The 16,313-nt window shown below is 38.3% G+C and overlaps 1 protein-coding gene across 1 annotated transcript in view; it reads left to right on the top strand.

Annotated features, from left to right (window-relative positions):
- Positions 1 to 13,608, top strand: part of TBCA (tubulin folding cofactor A) — a 27,291-nt gene extending 13,683 nt beyond the window's left edge. The window contains exons 2-4 of the mRNA XM_066180769.1: positions 2,493 to 2,598; positions 9,725 to 9,811; positions 12,484 to 13,608. Of these exons, the coding sequence (XP_066036866.1) occupies positions 2,493 to 2,598; positions 9,725 to 9,811; positions 12,484 to 12,564 (274 nt within the window). The 3' untranslated portion in view covers positions 12,565 to 13,608. The remainder of the gene's footprint in view (positions 1 to 2,492; positions 2,599 to 9,724; positions 9,812 to 12,483) is intronic.
- The last annotated feature ends 2,705 nt before the right edge of the window (positions 13,609 to 16,313 follow it).

Raw genomic sequence — 16,313 nt, 5'->3', positions numbered from 1 at the left:
ACTCTGTTCACTGTGTATGGTAACACCATATGTGAAGATTCTGGTTTGCATCAATTCTAATCTTTTTGAAAAATCCCGAACCAATGAACCAACCAAAAAATCCCCCAAACGGCAAAAACTGAACAAAACAACAAACAAAACAACGAACAAAAAAACTACAAACAAAACCCCACCCAACCCAGAATTTATTTTCCAGATAGAAAAGGGTTAAAGGAAGAAGAGAGGAAAGTACCATGCAGGTATTTTTGTGTAGATATCTGCTGAAATTTTTAAGAGGTGATTAGTGTTAGCACTTCTCCATTATGAAATTTCACTTATTTTTCAAATCAAAATATCAACTTAATTAGTGTCTCCCCAACCGACATATGTGATAGAAATGGCTTCATGACATCTAGAGAAAGGATCTAGTACAGGACATGTCTTCAAATCAGAACTTCTTTAATATCATTAGGTATCAACATCTTATGAATGATAAACGGAATATTAACTTAGATAAATATGAGTCCTGAACAAAGTGCAGCAGGAAATTTGCCACAGACAATGTTCTCATATTGCCGATTCCTTGTGTATCTTTTTTAAAAAGCAGAATATTTCAAGTTGTTCTTCTGACATCTAGAGCTACTACAGAAATAGGTCAGTAAATACAGATGCAATTCTTTAGTATCCAGATGTGGAAAAGGTAGGCAAAAGTTCTTGTTCTAAACTAGGTGAGAACATGCAGTCTTTGCATGTTTGATGAAAATATGCAAACTTGAGGGAACAGTCAGTTTGAAAAGTTAGTGTGCATAGAAGGAGATGTGAATGTGAAAATACAAATAATGACATGCATTGAACCTTTTGGCTAAAATTTAAAATTATGTAAAATGTTCCATTCAGCAATGTAAGCTGCCTTTAGTTCCAATGGTATACACATTCAGTAAGTGAATCACATAAAAACTTTGTTCAATCATACCTCTCGCTTTGCTCCACCAGGGATTTTGCTGTTCTCATTCAAAAAAAGTCATCTGTCTCACAGGTTGATTAAAATTAACTTTTTTGGAACCTAAAAGTAGCAAAGCAACTAATGCTGTGTGGAATTAAATCAGGTAACCTTGATCAAACAATTAACTTATCCTCTATTAAATCAATATTTACTGATGCTGATACTGGAACTAGTTCCAGCTGTTGGAATTACAGCCACTCATTTAGTGTATTTATTATTAGTAATTAGGCTCCTGTCTTTCTCCAGTTGTAATTCTCAAAGCTGGTACTTGGCTTACTTGTAGAAATTGGCCTGGTCAATACCCAGAGTATGAGCTCTGCACACAGCTGAAGGTGCTTTGCAGGGCTGGTGGCCCTCTCTGGTTGTGTGACTCCACCAGGACTAAAATAAGTTGAGGTATGTGTTGCTACAGCCCAGCTTAGACTGACTCTGTGGAGACATGGCTTAGGGCTGTTTTTATTTAGGAAATAAACACTTGTAAAAAATAGGGAGAGCTCCGGCTGTTGCATTATCAGTACATTCTCAGTGGAATTGTTTTTGCCATACAGCTGCCATGATGCTTTTGTGGCAGCTTCAGTTCACAGGGGTTCTTGAGACGCCAGTAACATTCTGTCCATCCTCAGGACTCCTGGTTGGGCACTAAACTGTGATAAATTATTAATTCATTTGCACTGATGTGGTCATGAAGCTCACTACTAGACCTTTATTTATTCTCTTTTCATTGTATAATATACTCCTTGCCTCTTGGATCTGATTATGTTCTCTTGGACGTTAAATTCTCTTCAAACAGTCTTATGTATGTTGATCTTATTCTTGTTTGGGGAAGGATTTTCTTCGGCATGATATCAGGTCTGCAGTAGTATCCCAATGTTTGTTCTAGTCCTGAACTAGTTAAAGAGACATTGTTCCAGTGTTTTTCAGATCCTGAAAGATGTTTTGGTTCATACTGACTATTGTGAAAGCTAACATACACCTAATGAATACATGTAATAAAGCTGGAGATGCAACAGCAAAATTGCAGTAACAACAAATACTGAAGCTTGATAATGGGATTGCAATGTAATACTTACTGTAGGACATTACATTAGACTATTGTAATGTTTCTCTGACCTTCAAACCTTACTTACATTACTCTTGAATCTATGCTTGTTAGCAAAAAGTATCATGCTTCCAAGTATGAGTCCTTTATTAAGAATAAAACATGGATTCCTTTTCCTTTGAAAAACAGGAAGTAAAGAGAATTGTTGTAATATAAGTTATGGAACTGTTATTTTGTCTGTGACACCCAAAGCAGCATCAAGATGAGTGGAGAAAATACACTTTATATATTACAGCTAGATTTGTCATTTCCTGGATAAAGTTTTTTTGCAGTGGTTAAAAGCCCTTTTTTTTGAAAAACTGCATATTGTCTTCAAGGTCTGTAGCTTTTGAGTGGGGGGCTGTTATCACTGATGTAACTTTTTACTGTGATAGAACAAGATTAACACAATCACTTGGTTGTTAATTGCAGGCTGGCAAAAGAAAAAATTATGTATGAAAAAGAAGCAAAACAGCAAGAAGAAAAGATTGAAAAAATGAAAGCTGAAGCATGTGATGATTATGGAATTAAGAAGCAGGTAAACTATCCTAGAACTTGTTATATAAAATCCTTATTTATTTTCATTTAATCGTAGTCATCTTTAGGTAGAGGAATCTTCTGTACTTTTCTCTAGACTCATGTTATATAAATACTAGACTAAAATCCTGTCATAAAAAGCAGCCATAGAAACTTCTTTAAGGTGTTTTATGTAAGGGTTATAGCTTATGTGTCTGTATTACTTGGCACTTTGTGTCAGGGTGGCTGTTACTCACTAGCTGTGTGTGAGGCCATCACAAACTCTTTCTCAGAAATACAAAGAACCTGTAGTAAACATGGTCTGGATGGATATGCTGCTAGCTGCAAATGGTTACAGCAAGCGAGTAAATATGAAGGGGTAACATTTCAGCTCTTGAGTACACCAGTGCCCTTTAGGTAAAATCACAAAGCTCAGAGAAAGAGAGCAGTGGGTACGCAGCAGTGGAGCTGCTGGAGACTGTAGCGAAATTGTAGATTAGGAGGGGGCATGCTGTATTTTGGTCTGCTCAACAGTATGGCTTAGTGTCACTATTACAGTATGATTACATTTTTTCTTGGAATGTTTCCCACAAGGGTAGTGCGACAAGGATAGCAGACAGTTGGTGCATACCCTTTTGGAGGAGAAAGTTTCATTTCCTGTTCACAAGGAGAAGTTGTGGGTTTGGGAGACTGGTGTTTATTCTCTACAGAAGTGTGAAATGTGTGTGTTTCACTATGGTCTTTGTATTCTTTCAACTCACTATATTACCTTTTGATTATGTGTTTTCTCAAAGTATTTCCCAGATTTGTTTTCTCAAATCTTCACAGAAATCAAAACTGTAAACTAAAATTATTTTTACTTAATAGTCATAAACGTACTTTCTGACGTCCTGTCTTTATTTTTAAACAATGGAAGAATAGGTTAAACAAAATTCAAATACAAAAATAACAAAAAATAGGAGAAAGCCCTTTCAGAAAAAGCTGAACCAACTTTTTTAGTAAATTCATGTTTCAGTTCATATGTCTATGTCCTGTCTTGCTTTCATTATGCCATGGGAATGAAATACAAATAAAGAATTTGTATACAAATAAAGATTTGTATTTATAGAGCAGAGCTGTCTTCTGCCTCACCAAAATGAGACTTGAAAGTCTACAAAACAGTAGCCTTTCTGAAGAACTGGGGCTAACAAGAGCTAATGAAGTCAGTTCCTATTTTTAGTGTTGCCTATTCATCAGATTATTTGACTCCATCATGGTATTTCCACAGTGACCTGCAAGATACCATGAAAGTCAAAAACAGCGCTGGCTGTGAACTTCTGCCGGAATTGTTGCATACTGCTGGAAGGTGTTGTCAGAGACCTATGACAAAAGCCTTCACAGAAAACAGTCTTGATTCATTCAGAAATTGCCTGATCCATGTTGAAATCAATTAGTTCCTCCAATGACATCCTCACTTCATGTTTATTTAGTGCACTTTGCATTTTGGAAGTTGTTAATATTTTAGATTACTAAAAATCTGGAGACTTCAAAGACCATTATATAATGCCAGGAGAGATTGCTCAGAACAATATTTTGGATACAGTAAAGACTTTGAGCTGTTTTTTCAGAAAAAATAATTGTAGTCACACATTTTAAGAATTGCTTCTAGTTAATAATCTCTAATTTCTATTCTAGGGTGCATAACTTCTAAAATAAAATTGTATATATTCTTTATTTCGGTAATGAAAAGTAACATTTGGGGGATGGGAACAAATTCAGCACCTGGAGACTAGGAGAACAGTTTTAACTATTAGTTTAGCTGAGGTACTGGCTAAATCATATGTGTGTGTGTGTGTGTTTGTGTATTTTTGTATTTATATATATGCACAAATCAATCCAGAGTTCAGGGAGGGATTTGTAAAAAGCTTAAAAGCAATACTTTTTCTTGATGTAGCACTGTTTTCATTTAGCTTTCTAGTTACAACTCAGAACATAAAGTCTTACATGCAAAAATGAATATGGAAAATTTCACTTTAAAGTGAATAATGCCATTCCTACAGCATATGTAGTCTTAGGGCACGTCTGGTTTGTAATGAGGGATCAGTCTCTTTGTAGAACAATAGGGTTTGACTCAGTATTTTTCTCCTAGCTCCTTATGCACTGGGGCAGCTCACGGTTCCAGTGGACTGAGGTGTTCTCCAGCTGAGGCAGTGACCATCTGGGGTGGCTGGCACTTGTTACATGCCAGCCCTCACCTGAACTGTCCAGAAAAACTTGCATAGCGAGGACCAAGTTCAATACCAGAAAAACAAAAAAAAGGACAGTTTTCTTGCAATGCTGGTAGATGCTGACCAAAATTATAATTTGAAGATTCCGTTGTAGCATGCAAGAAGACTTTGTTACGGTTACAAATATTAAAATACTTCTGATTTATCCCACCAGGTGCAAATTCTGCTTATAGTTTCTCTGGGTAGCAAGAAGTAGTGTAGTTCTACCTCCCTGTGGATTTTGTCTTAATGAAGTCTTAGTTTCTACACAGTTATAATCATTCTCAATATATAAAGACTTTCCACTGAACTTCATAATACTACTTTAATAGAAAATTTTCACACAGTATCATTTGAGTGCAGACTTGTGATAGAAATCTGTAGCATTCTGTATTTCTGTGGTTGTTGGTATTCATATATAAATAAACATCCTTCCACAGCTCATGCTTTATGTTAAGACTTGTGAGCCGGGGAGAAGCAAGGTATCTGCTCCATGTTTCCTTTCTCTGGGATTGTAGATATACTCTGGTGGTTTTGCTAACTGGCAGCATTTTTACTGATAAATTTTTAGTGGTAAATTTTCAGGTTTTTAAACATAATTCTACAGTTCTAAGTTACTTCTTGAGTAATGTCGTTTCCAGTTGAATTAAAAATTCAGTGGATTTAGCATAAAATTTAATCTCTGAATGTCAAAAGGTACATAAGAGTATATAAAGTACATCTTGCTAATAGGCAGGTTTTTTCAAGTATTTGTGGAAACTGGAATTTTTCTCTTGCATTGTTGAGTGTAAGAATGCTATCTGAAACAGCTAAAAAGACATGCATTTGGAAACTACTATTTTAGAAAATAATGTGAAAGATGGTAATTTGCTGTTGATCTTATTACTGGAGGACTTCTTGCTGAAAGGAAGGTTTTATTGTGCTGGAACTTTTAAAGTGTCTGTTTAGCCTCAAAGAAATATTCTGGTTAGTTTAGTTGGATTTTTGCTTTCTTAGCTCTTCCCAACCTGACTGGTTCAAAGTTTCATTCTTCTCACAGATTCACCAAGATTAGATTAAATGTACAGTTTTACATCAGTCTAATTATTTGCATAATTGGAATTTTTTTCCCCTAAGAATAGATGATATTTGTTTCATAATAGGAATTCTAGCTCTGGATGCTTGGTAAAGAGGCAGTGGAAATGTGAGTGAAGACCTAAGGCTTCTCCTTATGTATTTTGACAGTATCCTTAACAAGCACAGTTTGTTTACGGAAAAGCCAGCAACTTGGAATTCTCTCCCAGTACAAGATTGTATTCCTAACACAGACCTGGTATTAAAGATGCATTTAAACTTTAGGAAAGAAACCAAATTATGAAAAAGCATCACTGTGATCCTCCTTTCCCCTTTCTGTTTTCCAAAGAGTGTTTTCCTTTTTATCTAAGCAGATATAAGTACCTTTCAGATTCCAGACTTGATGTCTTCTATGTCCTAAAATGATCTGCTTTAGAAGATTAGAAAGATTTAGAAGGATTAGGTCTTACCTGAGAGGAGCTGCAAAGAAAACTCATTTGAAATACCAAGGTATTAGGTCTAGAGGGTTTTCTCCTCCTCCATCAGTTTTCATGCTGGAAGTGGTAGGTGGTTTGTTGTTGCCACATTGCCATTTCTTGAAGCACTCAAGCACCATAGAAACAAAACAGTGTTCTCCAGTTTTTTACTGAGGCTTTCCTTCAAGGTCCTTCAGGAGTCTTTTGATCGATGTATTTGACAACTTGCCTACAGCAAGTGTACTGCTGTATCCTGTATTTGTGGATAGTTAAAGCTTCCTGTGGGTCTGAAAGGAAAAAGCAGTAATAAAACTGTGTTTCCTACAATTCTTGTGTGCATTTGTGGGGGTTTTTTCCCCACAAAAAATTGTCCAAATTCACCTTAATGCTGTATCTCCTTTGAGTTCCTTCCTTCCCTATGTCCATCTTCTTCCTACACTATCTGTGCTGTACTACTCCCTATATCCCTACACCATAATCCTGGCTGAGACACATTGATATTACTAAGGCCCAGCGCTTTGATACTACTCCCATTTACTGCTGAGATGAGAAGTACTGCAGTGGTGTGGATTTAAGTTACAAACATGGATTAGGCAACCAGTAGCCTTAGCATGATTATTTATTGTGTGGTACTGTCTTATTTAGTGGGATTACTAAACGTTTGAACCTTCGGTGTTCGTGATACTTAGAGATTTCTTTTTTCCTCTTAGGTCCCTGTCCTTCCACCAGATATGGCTGTAATTAGCCAATGGATTCCAAGTGTTTTACAGACTTTTTGAGGAAAAGTAGTTCATACCAGTTGCACTTGTTTTAGCAAAAAATTATCTGGATGTCTTGTCCTTATCTCTGCCACCTTTGACTAGATCCATACTGTTAGGATTATCTGTGCAACAGAAAATGGGCAAGTGATTATGTGACAGTATTTAAAAGCTAGACTGTATATTCATTTTTATGTTCATAATTGGTACATATATGACTCATTTACATTTGTCATGGTTTTTAGCCCACCTCTTCTGTTCAGAACACCACTCTTGTCAAGTGAAAGAATACTGCCTTTATACCCTGTGACCCAGTAGTGTATTAGGGTGTCCTTCTGAGAGCAAGGAGGGCCCTATGGAGTTGGGGGGGGGGGGGGGGATGTTGTTTTATTTTGGGGTTTTTTTGTTGCTTTCAAATTTTTTGTGGATCTGCGTATCTCTAAATCTCTAATCTTGGTTAGATGTGGGTCAGTTTGGAAAAAAACCCAAATCAATATACTCTGCTTCTGTTTTTTTGAAGCTGGTAAAACTGTTATCTCTCTCTCTCCCTCATTATTACTGCATTTTTTAACGTTAGTAAATTGTTCTTATCTCAGCCCACATGGTTTCCCTTTCCTTCCTGTTATCATCTGCCCACTAGTCTGGGGGCAGGAGCAAGTGAGCAGCTGCCTGGTACTTAGTTGCTGGCTGGGGTTAAACAATAGTCCTTAGCTGGAGCTGGAATTGTTCTGGTGTGGTCAGTGGAATTTGAGTGGCCGCAGTGCATGTCACAGGGATGGAAATGGCTGCAGTGCCTGGCACTGGAGTTTGAGTGGCTGTCGTGCTCATCACCCTTACAGTTCTGTCCAAGAGCTGGGCAGAATTTTGATAGTATTTAAAGAATAAACACTTCTAAAAATCCAGTCATAAAGCTTAAATAATTATTTCAACTTTTGACTTTATTATGTGTATTTGTAAAAGTAAATAGTCTTATCTGAGATTATCAGCATTACTTGAAAAGAAAGTGGTTTATGCGGAAGTTAAATCATAATGGTTCCACAAAATTCCTGTTCTAGTCACCAGCCTTTTGCACCTACTGAATAGAGTTCTAGGATTTATCATCCTTCTGAGTTTTATTCTTCATTACATAACCATTGGCATATGTAAATAAAACTTGGGTAACCCTTTGGAAATCAGTCAAATGTTGTTTTGATAAGAACGATTTGGGTAGATTTGTTTATTTCTTAGAGGAGGCGGGACTGTAGCTCACAGAGTCTAGATTTACATGCCTTCCCAGGTCACTTATCTAGTGGCACATATCAAGTAAGATACTAATTTCATATTATCTGCCAGCTTTACAGTACACAAGCATTTAGTATCTGTGTGGTGCAAGGAAGTAATTATTGGATATTCTCATTCCCGTAGGTATTCTACTACATAGAGCAAAAGGCATCATCTCATGCAGTTTAAGGCACATCTCATTCTATGGATGTTATATTGACTGACAAAAAGTGTAAAATTAGAAACTAAAGTTTTCTCTCTCAAAACCAAATGGACTAAGCGACACTTAAAAACTTGGTGATAATATCTTGTTACATAAAGCCTTCCTGAATATATAAATGCATTCTTAGCTACAGCTTAACATCCCTTTTTCAATGACCTTTTGGTATAGCAGCATTAATACTAGCAGGACAGTACAATGGAAGAATGACAGAAGGAAAAAGGGAAGGCTTTCTGTCGCAGTTTATCCTGAATGGAGATATTTAATATCTAAATATCTAACAAATTTTCATTTCTAAATAGATGTAACATTACTGACAACTCTGCACATCTTTTCTTCTCAGTGTTTGGTGTTCAGATCCAGAAATGCTCCATGAAATAAATGTTCCCTTTCTTAAAACTGACGTTGTTTTCTTTAGGAGGTGGCAGGATTTTCAGATTCAGTGGGGTGCCAGTTTAGTAATTCTGTTCAAAGTGCATGGTGAGAATAATCTTTCTCCTAAAATGAAGCACAAGGATATGTAATAACTTTTTATGCATGATAAGCATCAAAAATATGAGCCTGCTGGTCTTTGCTTTTCATTTTTCTTTACCTTTGTCTTTCAGTCAGAGCCTCCTGCAGTCTGCACACAATGTGATCAATAACTCAATAACTTTTTTCATGCAGTAATTATCTCTATGGGGTATTATCTCAACATTCTTTTTCTTTATTACCCAAAAGATGCAGGAGATATTTATATAACCAGCTGATCCCCTTTTGGATGAAGCTGCTTCATGACAGCAGGAGAAAGTTTGTTTTAAATAGACTTTGTAACAAATGCTGAAAAAATTACTAAGCTGTACTTTTTGCCTAAGGGAAAGATTATTCTAAGTACTGTCTTGCACTTAATACTTGATATTCAGCCAAGCACAGAGTAAATGGAATGGAAATGTGCTGTAAATTAACAGAGTTTTAAGCAATTACACTAAGTGAATGTCTTTTAAAAAAAGAAGTCTATTCAAGAAGATAGGTGCAACTGCTCTGAAATACCTAGATAATGACCGAAGTGCTGATTTTTCAGAATAAAAACTTACCCTAAAAGATAATGTTTCTATCTGGAATATGTCCTAATTTCATTGGCTCCTGATTTTCACAGATCGAGATCTTACAAGAGTCACGAATGATGATTCCAGACTGCCAGCGCAGACTAGAAGTTGCACATGCAGAGCTGACTCAACTACTAGTGAGTATTGCATCACACCCCCACTGACCAAAAACTGCTGCAGTTCCTGTGTGCTTGGATAAACTACTGCAGCAAATAAAAACTCAATTAAAGAATTAGTTTCTGTAGGTCCCAAGACCAGCATCTTACAAGATACCAGTATTTTTGGTGTTCAATCTGTGGAGACTGTGTGTGTTAGAAGCTGTCTTTAATGAATTGTATGCTCAACATACACTTATACCAGACTATGAAAATGGACTCAGATCTCCTGTGCTTGTTCCATCATCAGAAAAATCAGTTCACCCACTTTAGTTTTTATAGATAGTATAAATGTATATAGTATGCTTGTAGGGAACTGAAATTGTCAAAATACTTGACTACTACATCACCACTTGATTACCACTCTTATTATGCTATGGACAAGTCAGAGGATTCCTTGCTTAGTGTTTTATTAGTAAAGTGTGCAGTACTGCCCTGATTTTTAAGATAAAAATACCTCCAGGAATAAAGAGTGTGTTGTATAAATAGATTCACTGAACATACACTAGATTTGGAGATGATAATGCTTATTTTAAAAGTTGCCTTCTCATCAAGAATTCAGCTACATGTGTTGGTGCACAATAAATGGTATTGTGAGGCTAAAAATACATATCCTAAATTATGTCCCAAATACAGTGATGGCTAAAATGCAAATACTTTTTTAATGGAAAAGTCAAGGTGTCCTAATCTCAGGTAGTCTTCCTCTACTGTTTGCCAAAACAAATGCTTAGTACCTGGCAGGATTTAGGGTCTTTTTGTCATTCAAATAGTTACTGAACAGTCAGACAGTCTAAATTTCAGTGGCATGCAGAAATGGTGCTATTGATTCATAGTATGTATACTTAAAACAGAGAATGGGGGCAGTTACTGTTGTTAAGAATTTGGAAGTCTTCATGTGTTGCTTTCTGTGCTTAGCTCACTTTCAATGCATTTATTAAAATCTACTGTATCTTAGTACATTTTTCAATTGTCAGTCTACTTAAACATTTTTATAAGAGTACTCCTGCTCTAAAGTTTGTTCTTACTGGTCCCTTGGCTTTATCAAATAAAGGTATTCATAGGTCAAATCCACTTGCAAATGACAGCCGTTATCTGGGACCTTAAGCAGGACAAAAGAGTTTACCTGTGCTTTGAGTAACACAGAATGTTGTGTTTTCAAAAATGATATATTCCTCATTTCACCCAATGGTTTGGGTTAGAATGAACCTTCAAAGATCATCTGTTCCAACTCTCTTACAATGACCAGGAACATCTTCAACTTAGTTGCTTAGAGGTTCAGCTCAGGTTGTTTAGAGCCCAATCCAGCCTGACATCGAGTATTTACATGGATGTGGCACCTACCACCTCTCTGGGCAACCTGTCCCAGTTCTTCACCACCCTCACTGTAAAAAACTTCCTTATATCTAGTCTGGATCTGTTCTCTTTTAGTGTAAAACCATCAATACTTGTCCTGTCACAACAGGCCCTACTAAAAAGTCTGTCTCCATCTTTCTTGTAGGCCCCCATTAGGTACTAAAGGCTGCTGTGAGGGCTGCCCAGAGCCTTCTCTTCTCTAGGCTGAACAAACCCAACTTTCAGCCTGTCCAAAAAGGGAGGTGTTCCAGTCCTGTGACCATCTTTGTGGCCTCCTCTGGACTCACTCCAGCAGGTCCATTTCCTTCCTGTGCTGGGACCCCAGAGCTGATGCAGCACTGCAGGTGGGCTCTGAGCAGAGCAGAGCAGAGGGGCAGAATCCCCTCCCTGGCCCTGCTGCCCACACTGCTCTGGATGCAGCCCAGGACACGTTTGGCTCTCTGGGCTGTCAGTGCCCATGGCTGGGTCATGTCCAGCCTCTCACCCTCCAGCACCCCCAGGTCCTTCTGGGCAGGGCTGCTGTGACCTGTCCATCCCCAGCCTGTGCTGATACCAGGGCTGATACTATGAGATTCCCATGGACCCACTTCTCAACCTTGTCCATGTCCCTCTGGATGGCATCGCATCCCTCAGGTGTGCCACCTGAGCTACTCAGCTTGGTGTTACCTGCACATTTACAGATCTTACTTTCTGTCATTAATGAAGATATTAAATAACACTGGTCACCATACAGACCCCCAAAGGATTCCACTGGTTGCTGATCTCCATCCAAACATTGAGTCATTGACCAGTTCTCGGGCTGTGACCATCCAGCCAATTCCTTATCCAGTGGAGAATCCACCCATCAAATCCACCTCTCTCCAATTTAGAGAGAAGGATGTTGTGAAGAACCATATAGTCCACAGTAACAATTCCCTTTTTGCAGTCTTTCAGGACTTCACCTGACTGCCATGACTTTCAAAACATCATGGAGAGGAGCGTGGCAACTGCATCAGGCAGTTCCCTCAGGACTCTGGGAAGCATCTTGTCAGGTCCAGCAGACTTAGGTACATTCAGGTTCGTCAGGCCTCAGGTTGTAATGAACCTGATCTTTACTTACAGTGGGAGGGACTTTGCTCTCCCAGACCCTGCTTTGTAGTTCATCCACTTGAGAGGTGTAGGAAGAAGCTGCCAGTAAGACAAAAACACCGTTGAGTTCCTCAGCCTTCTCCTTAAATTTGTTAGCAGTTTTTTTACCTTCTTAAATTTAATCCCACAACAGTTGTTTTCAGGGTACTCAAAAATGTTCTTTTTGATTACAGGAAAATGAAAAAGAATTGGAAGAAGCTGAAGAGTATAAAGAAGCACGTTCCATACTGGAGTCAGTGAAGCTGGAAGCGTAGCTGTTTTCCAATTCTCTCTTTATATGCATTAGCATGGGGTCCATTCCACAGTTTCATTTGACTATGGCTCTACTACTATTGTTGACTTACTGAAGTTCCCTTTATGCAAATTGAGCTTTCTCTAACTGCAAGGTGCATCAAATAAAGAATGGTCTGAAACATTTGTGTGTTCCATGTTCAGGCAAAATAGATATATTTCCAGTTCACCTCAACTTTAAAAAAAAAAAAGAAAAATAAAGCCCATTTAAAGTAAGTGTAATAGTTAATATAGAAAACTTAAATCTGAACCATTCAGACTAAGAAACAAAAGCTTGGCTAAGTGAGGGACCAGTAAATACTTCAGAATGAAATAGCTTTATAGAATGGTTTGGGTTAAAAAAGGTTCCATCTAGTTCCAATCCCCTGACATGGGCTTCAGAAGCACCTTATATTTGAAATTTCAAGCCATTACAGCATAAAAATCTGTACTGAAAGAGAAGGTAGACCAAATAACCCTTCCCAGTCACCTACCTTTTTATCTTTGAGTCCAGAACAAAAGCTGACTCCAGATCTTTCTCGGTGTGCATGGCACTGAGTCGTAGAGCCCAATTCATACAACTTCCATGGATCAAAATTCTTCTACTTTTCAGGAAACAGAATTTAGCAGGTGACTAGTACATTGTGAGTTGCACCTGCTAATAAGAGTTCTGGACTGAATGCTTTTCTTGAAAGCACCTTGCACTAAGTGATTTTTTTCTTCTTTTTTAAACAAAGTTCAAACCCCAGGACATGAAATAGAGCTAATGGAAGCTAATGGGTAAGGGAACAATACTTAGTCTGCCTGGAAGACCATTAAAACATTATGTTCAAAAGCTGTGTTTTTTTCAGAGTAGCTTCTCTAAAGCAAATAGTTAAGTTCCATTGATAAACAAGAAAGCTTTTTACATTAGTTTTTCTAGTTTGGAAGTGTTCTGGCATGTTTCTTAAAGGCAACACAAAGCACAGTGTACCTTTTGTGTGGTGCTAAATTGAATACTCAATAAAATTATTTGTTAATTTGCCTGATTTTGAGTAAACTGCTGTTTCAGTACTTATTTATGTGCCTAAGCACATTTAGAGTAATATCTGCTTCTCCATCACTGTTAAGCACTGCGCTGGCGTATCAACACCAAAAGATTGCTGATTGAATCAGTCAGAATGATCTACTTTTGAAGTGACCCCAGACCAGGACCATAGAGGGCTAACAGGTGAAACCTGTTTTGACACTACAGCTCTATAAGAGAACACGCAGATCTTCTTACCAGCATTGTGTTCTAGGCATGGAAGTGCCAAGCATACACTGCCTGGGTCACAGCACATATGAACTGCTATTGAGGAAAATGTCCATCTTTGGATTCTCATTTCAGGCAGTTTCTTCTGTGGACCTTCACTGGGAAAAGTGGCTGGAGTGCACAGAGCAGATCATGTGTCTCAGCTGACAGATTGCAGCACGAGTCTGCTTGCAGCCATTGACTGCAGTGTGTGAATAAATGCTGAGCTGAAAAGGAGGTGTAGGGAGATGCCAAGCCTGCTGGGCAAAGCAGGGTTTAAAATAAAAATTGCTCTTCTTCAGAAGAAGGAATACACACTTGTGGAAAACAAGCCCATAGCAAGATGATGTACACTTACTGAGTACCACAAGAAATGCATATGAAAGTTAAATAGGTGTGACCTGTACTGGCTGAAGGCAAGTAGGATTGTCATATGGCTGAAGCTGGCATTCAGAATGGAAGTCACGTGGCCTTCAACTACCACATAAGCTCCAGAAAAAGTTTCTTGGTGCAATAGTTTCTAGGGTGAGTGGTTTATGTTTGCCTAATACATCTCTGTCCAAGCCTTTTTCCAGCTCCCTGTTACTGTATCATGAACCAAGATGGTACTCTGCCCTACCACTAAGTTCTCTAAAAACAAGCATGTTCCATAGGACAGGAAGTAGCCAGCCTCCCTGATTAAAATCAACATATGTTCACACGTGAAAATACTTTGTCTCCAGATGCCTCTGGAACGGTCTTAATTTCTGAAGGAACAAGCAGCATGTTTTCAGACTGCCAACATCCTTTAGGAGAAAGAGAGAGCTAACTGTACACAAGTATTTTGGGTTAAATCCACAAAAAGCCTAACCACACAGAGCTGTTCTGTGTCCCCATAACAACATCCTGTTTTGGCAACTCACCTTCCCCATCTCTGGTGAAACCTTTCAACAGAGCTGCAGGCAATCTGCATTCTAACACTTGGGGTATGAGGGGTGGGGGAGAGACTTCAAGTCCTTGCTCTGACTCAGGTTCAGATCAAGGAAGGTGCTCAATAACTGAGCCATACTTACTGCTGATAGACTGGGGTCTCAGATTTGCCACATCAGTATGACATCAGTATGACAGATGGCTGCACAGCTTCTTAAGACTGGGCAATCACTAAGAATTTACTACTAAAATGAATAGTCTGATCACCCCAAAAGGTACGGTTCTCTTCACCAGACCTGTATGACAAAAGAAGTGTGTGCATTTAATATGTGGGTGATACAAGGGTGTTCAGTATCTTCAAGGACAGTATCTGAAATCAAAAGGTTTCTGACAAACTGGAGAAAATTTTAAATACTTCTTTTAGTAAGGACATTTAAATAAGAAAATAAAGCAAATTTATACATGGCAGCAGCAATTTTCTACTGCACCAACATGGGGAAAAGTAAAGGCTAGACACCATTTCTGAGAGATACAGAAGAATTTTAGTGAATTACATGCAAAACATTAGCTTAGCTCGTAAGACATGAGCAACAACCTTTACACTCTCCTTATTAAAAAGGCTTTATCTAGAAACATTGCGGCTAGAAGCTGCAACTAAAAGGGATGAACAAATAAGGATTCAGAAGAAAACACTGAAAACTACTAAAAAGACTGAAAAATGGTCTGTGCAAAAGAAGGAACAAATCCAGACATTTTAACCTGGAAAATACTGAGGGTAGCAGTGGTAATACTCTTCAAGCATACATAGAATTACAGAAGATAATAATAAAATTTTCTTGGCAGACAGAGCAAGATGCAATGAGCTTGAGTTACAATAAGGGGAAAAACTGGACAGGTTTCTTCCCCAGATAACAACTAAGACAAATGAAGCTCTGGAACAGACATGGAGGCTGTTGCAGCTGCCTTCCTAGAGGTCTTCTCTTGACCAGGCAGCTCTGTCATTCATGACACAGGGACTGCTGATCCTGCCTCATATTTACACCTTAGGGAAAACCATCAAAAGGTGGATAAGTGTTCATCCTTTCTCAACAGCACTTATCCCCTCGCTCAAAAATACAAAATATTTGTGACCCACCTGAAATTAACAACTTTGAATACAGCACAGAGGAGATCCCGAGTCCCCTCAGAGGAGGCAATTCAGTGATGCCTACCTGACTTTTCAGATGTTGCACTGCACATTACAACACGGGGCTCAAAGAAGGTGAAAATGGTCTTCCTTAATGAAAGGACTAGGTGAACTAATATTTTCTGACTTTCCACTTCCTGTTCACATTTCTGATCACTCATCAAACACACACAATGTCAAAAATACTTCAGGTTCCAACTTGTCATTTTATTTTATGTGTTAATTTGTGCACAAATGAGCTCAGGGCAAAGATAGGAAGCCGAGAGTTTGAGGTGTAGCTGAAATCAGAAGGCTGAAACTTGCCGGGCAGGATGTGAACTGTGGGGCCTGCTGGAAACAACTGCAAGGGAACTAGCAAATTTAAT

Source organism: Chamaea fasciata, unplaced genomic scaffold (genome assembly GCF_029207755.1).
Source record: "Chamaea fasciata isolate MVZ Bird 193981 ecotype frontalis unplaced genomic scaffold, bChaFas1.0.hap1 SCAF_4, whole genome shotgun sequence".
Lineage (NCBI taxonomy): Eukaryota > Metazoa > Chordata > Aves > Passeriformes > Sylviidae > Chamaea > Chamaea fasciata.
Note: the sequence above shows the minus strand (reverse complement) of the source record. Positions and strands in the feature narration are given on the sequence as shown.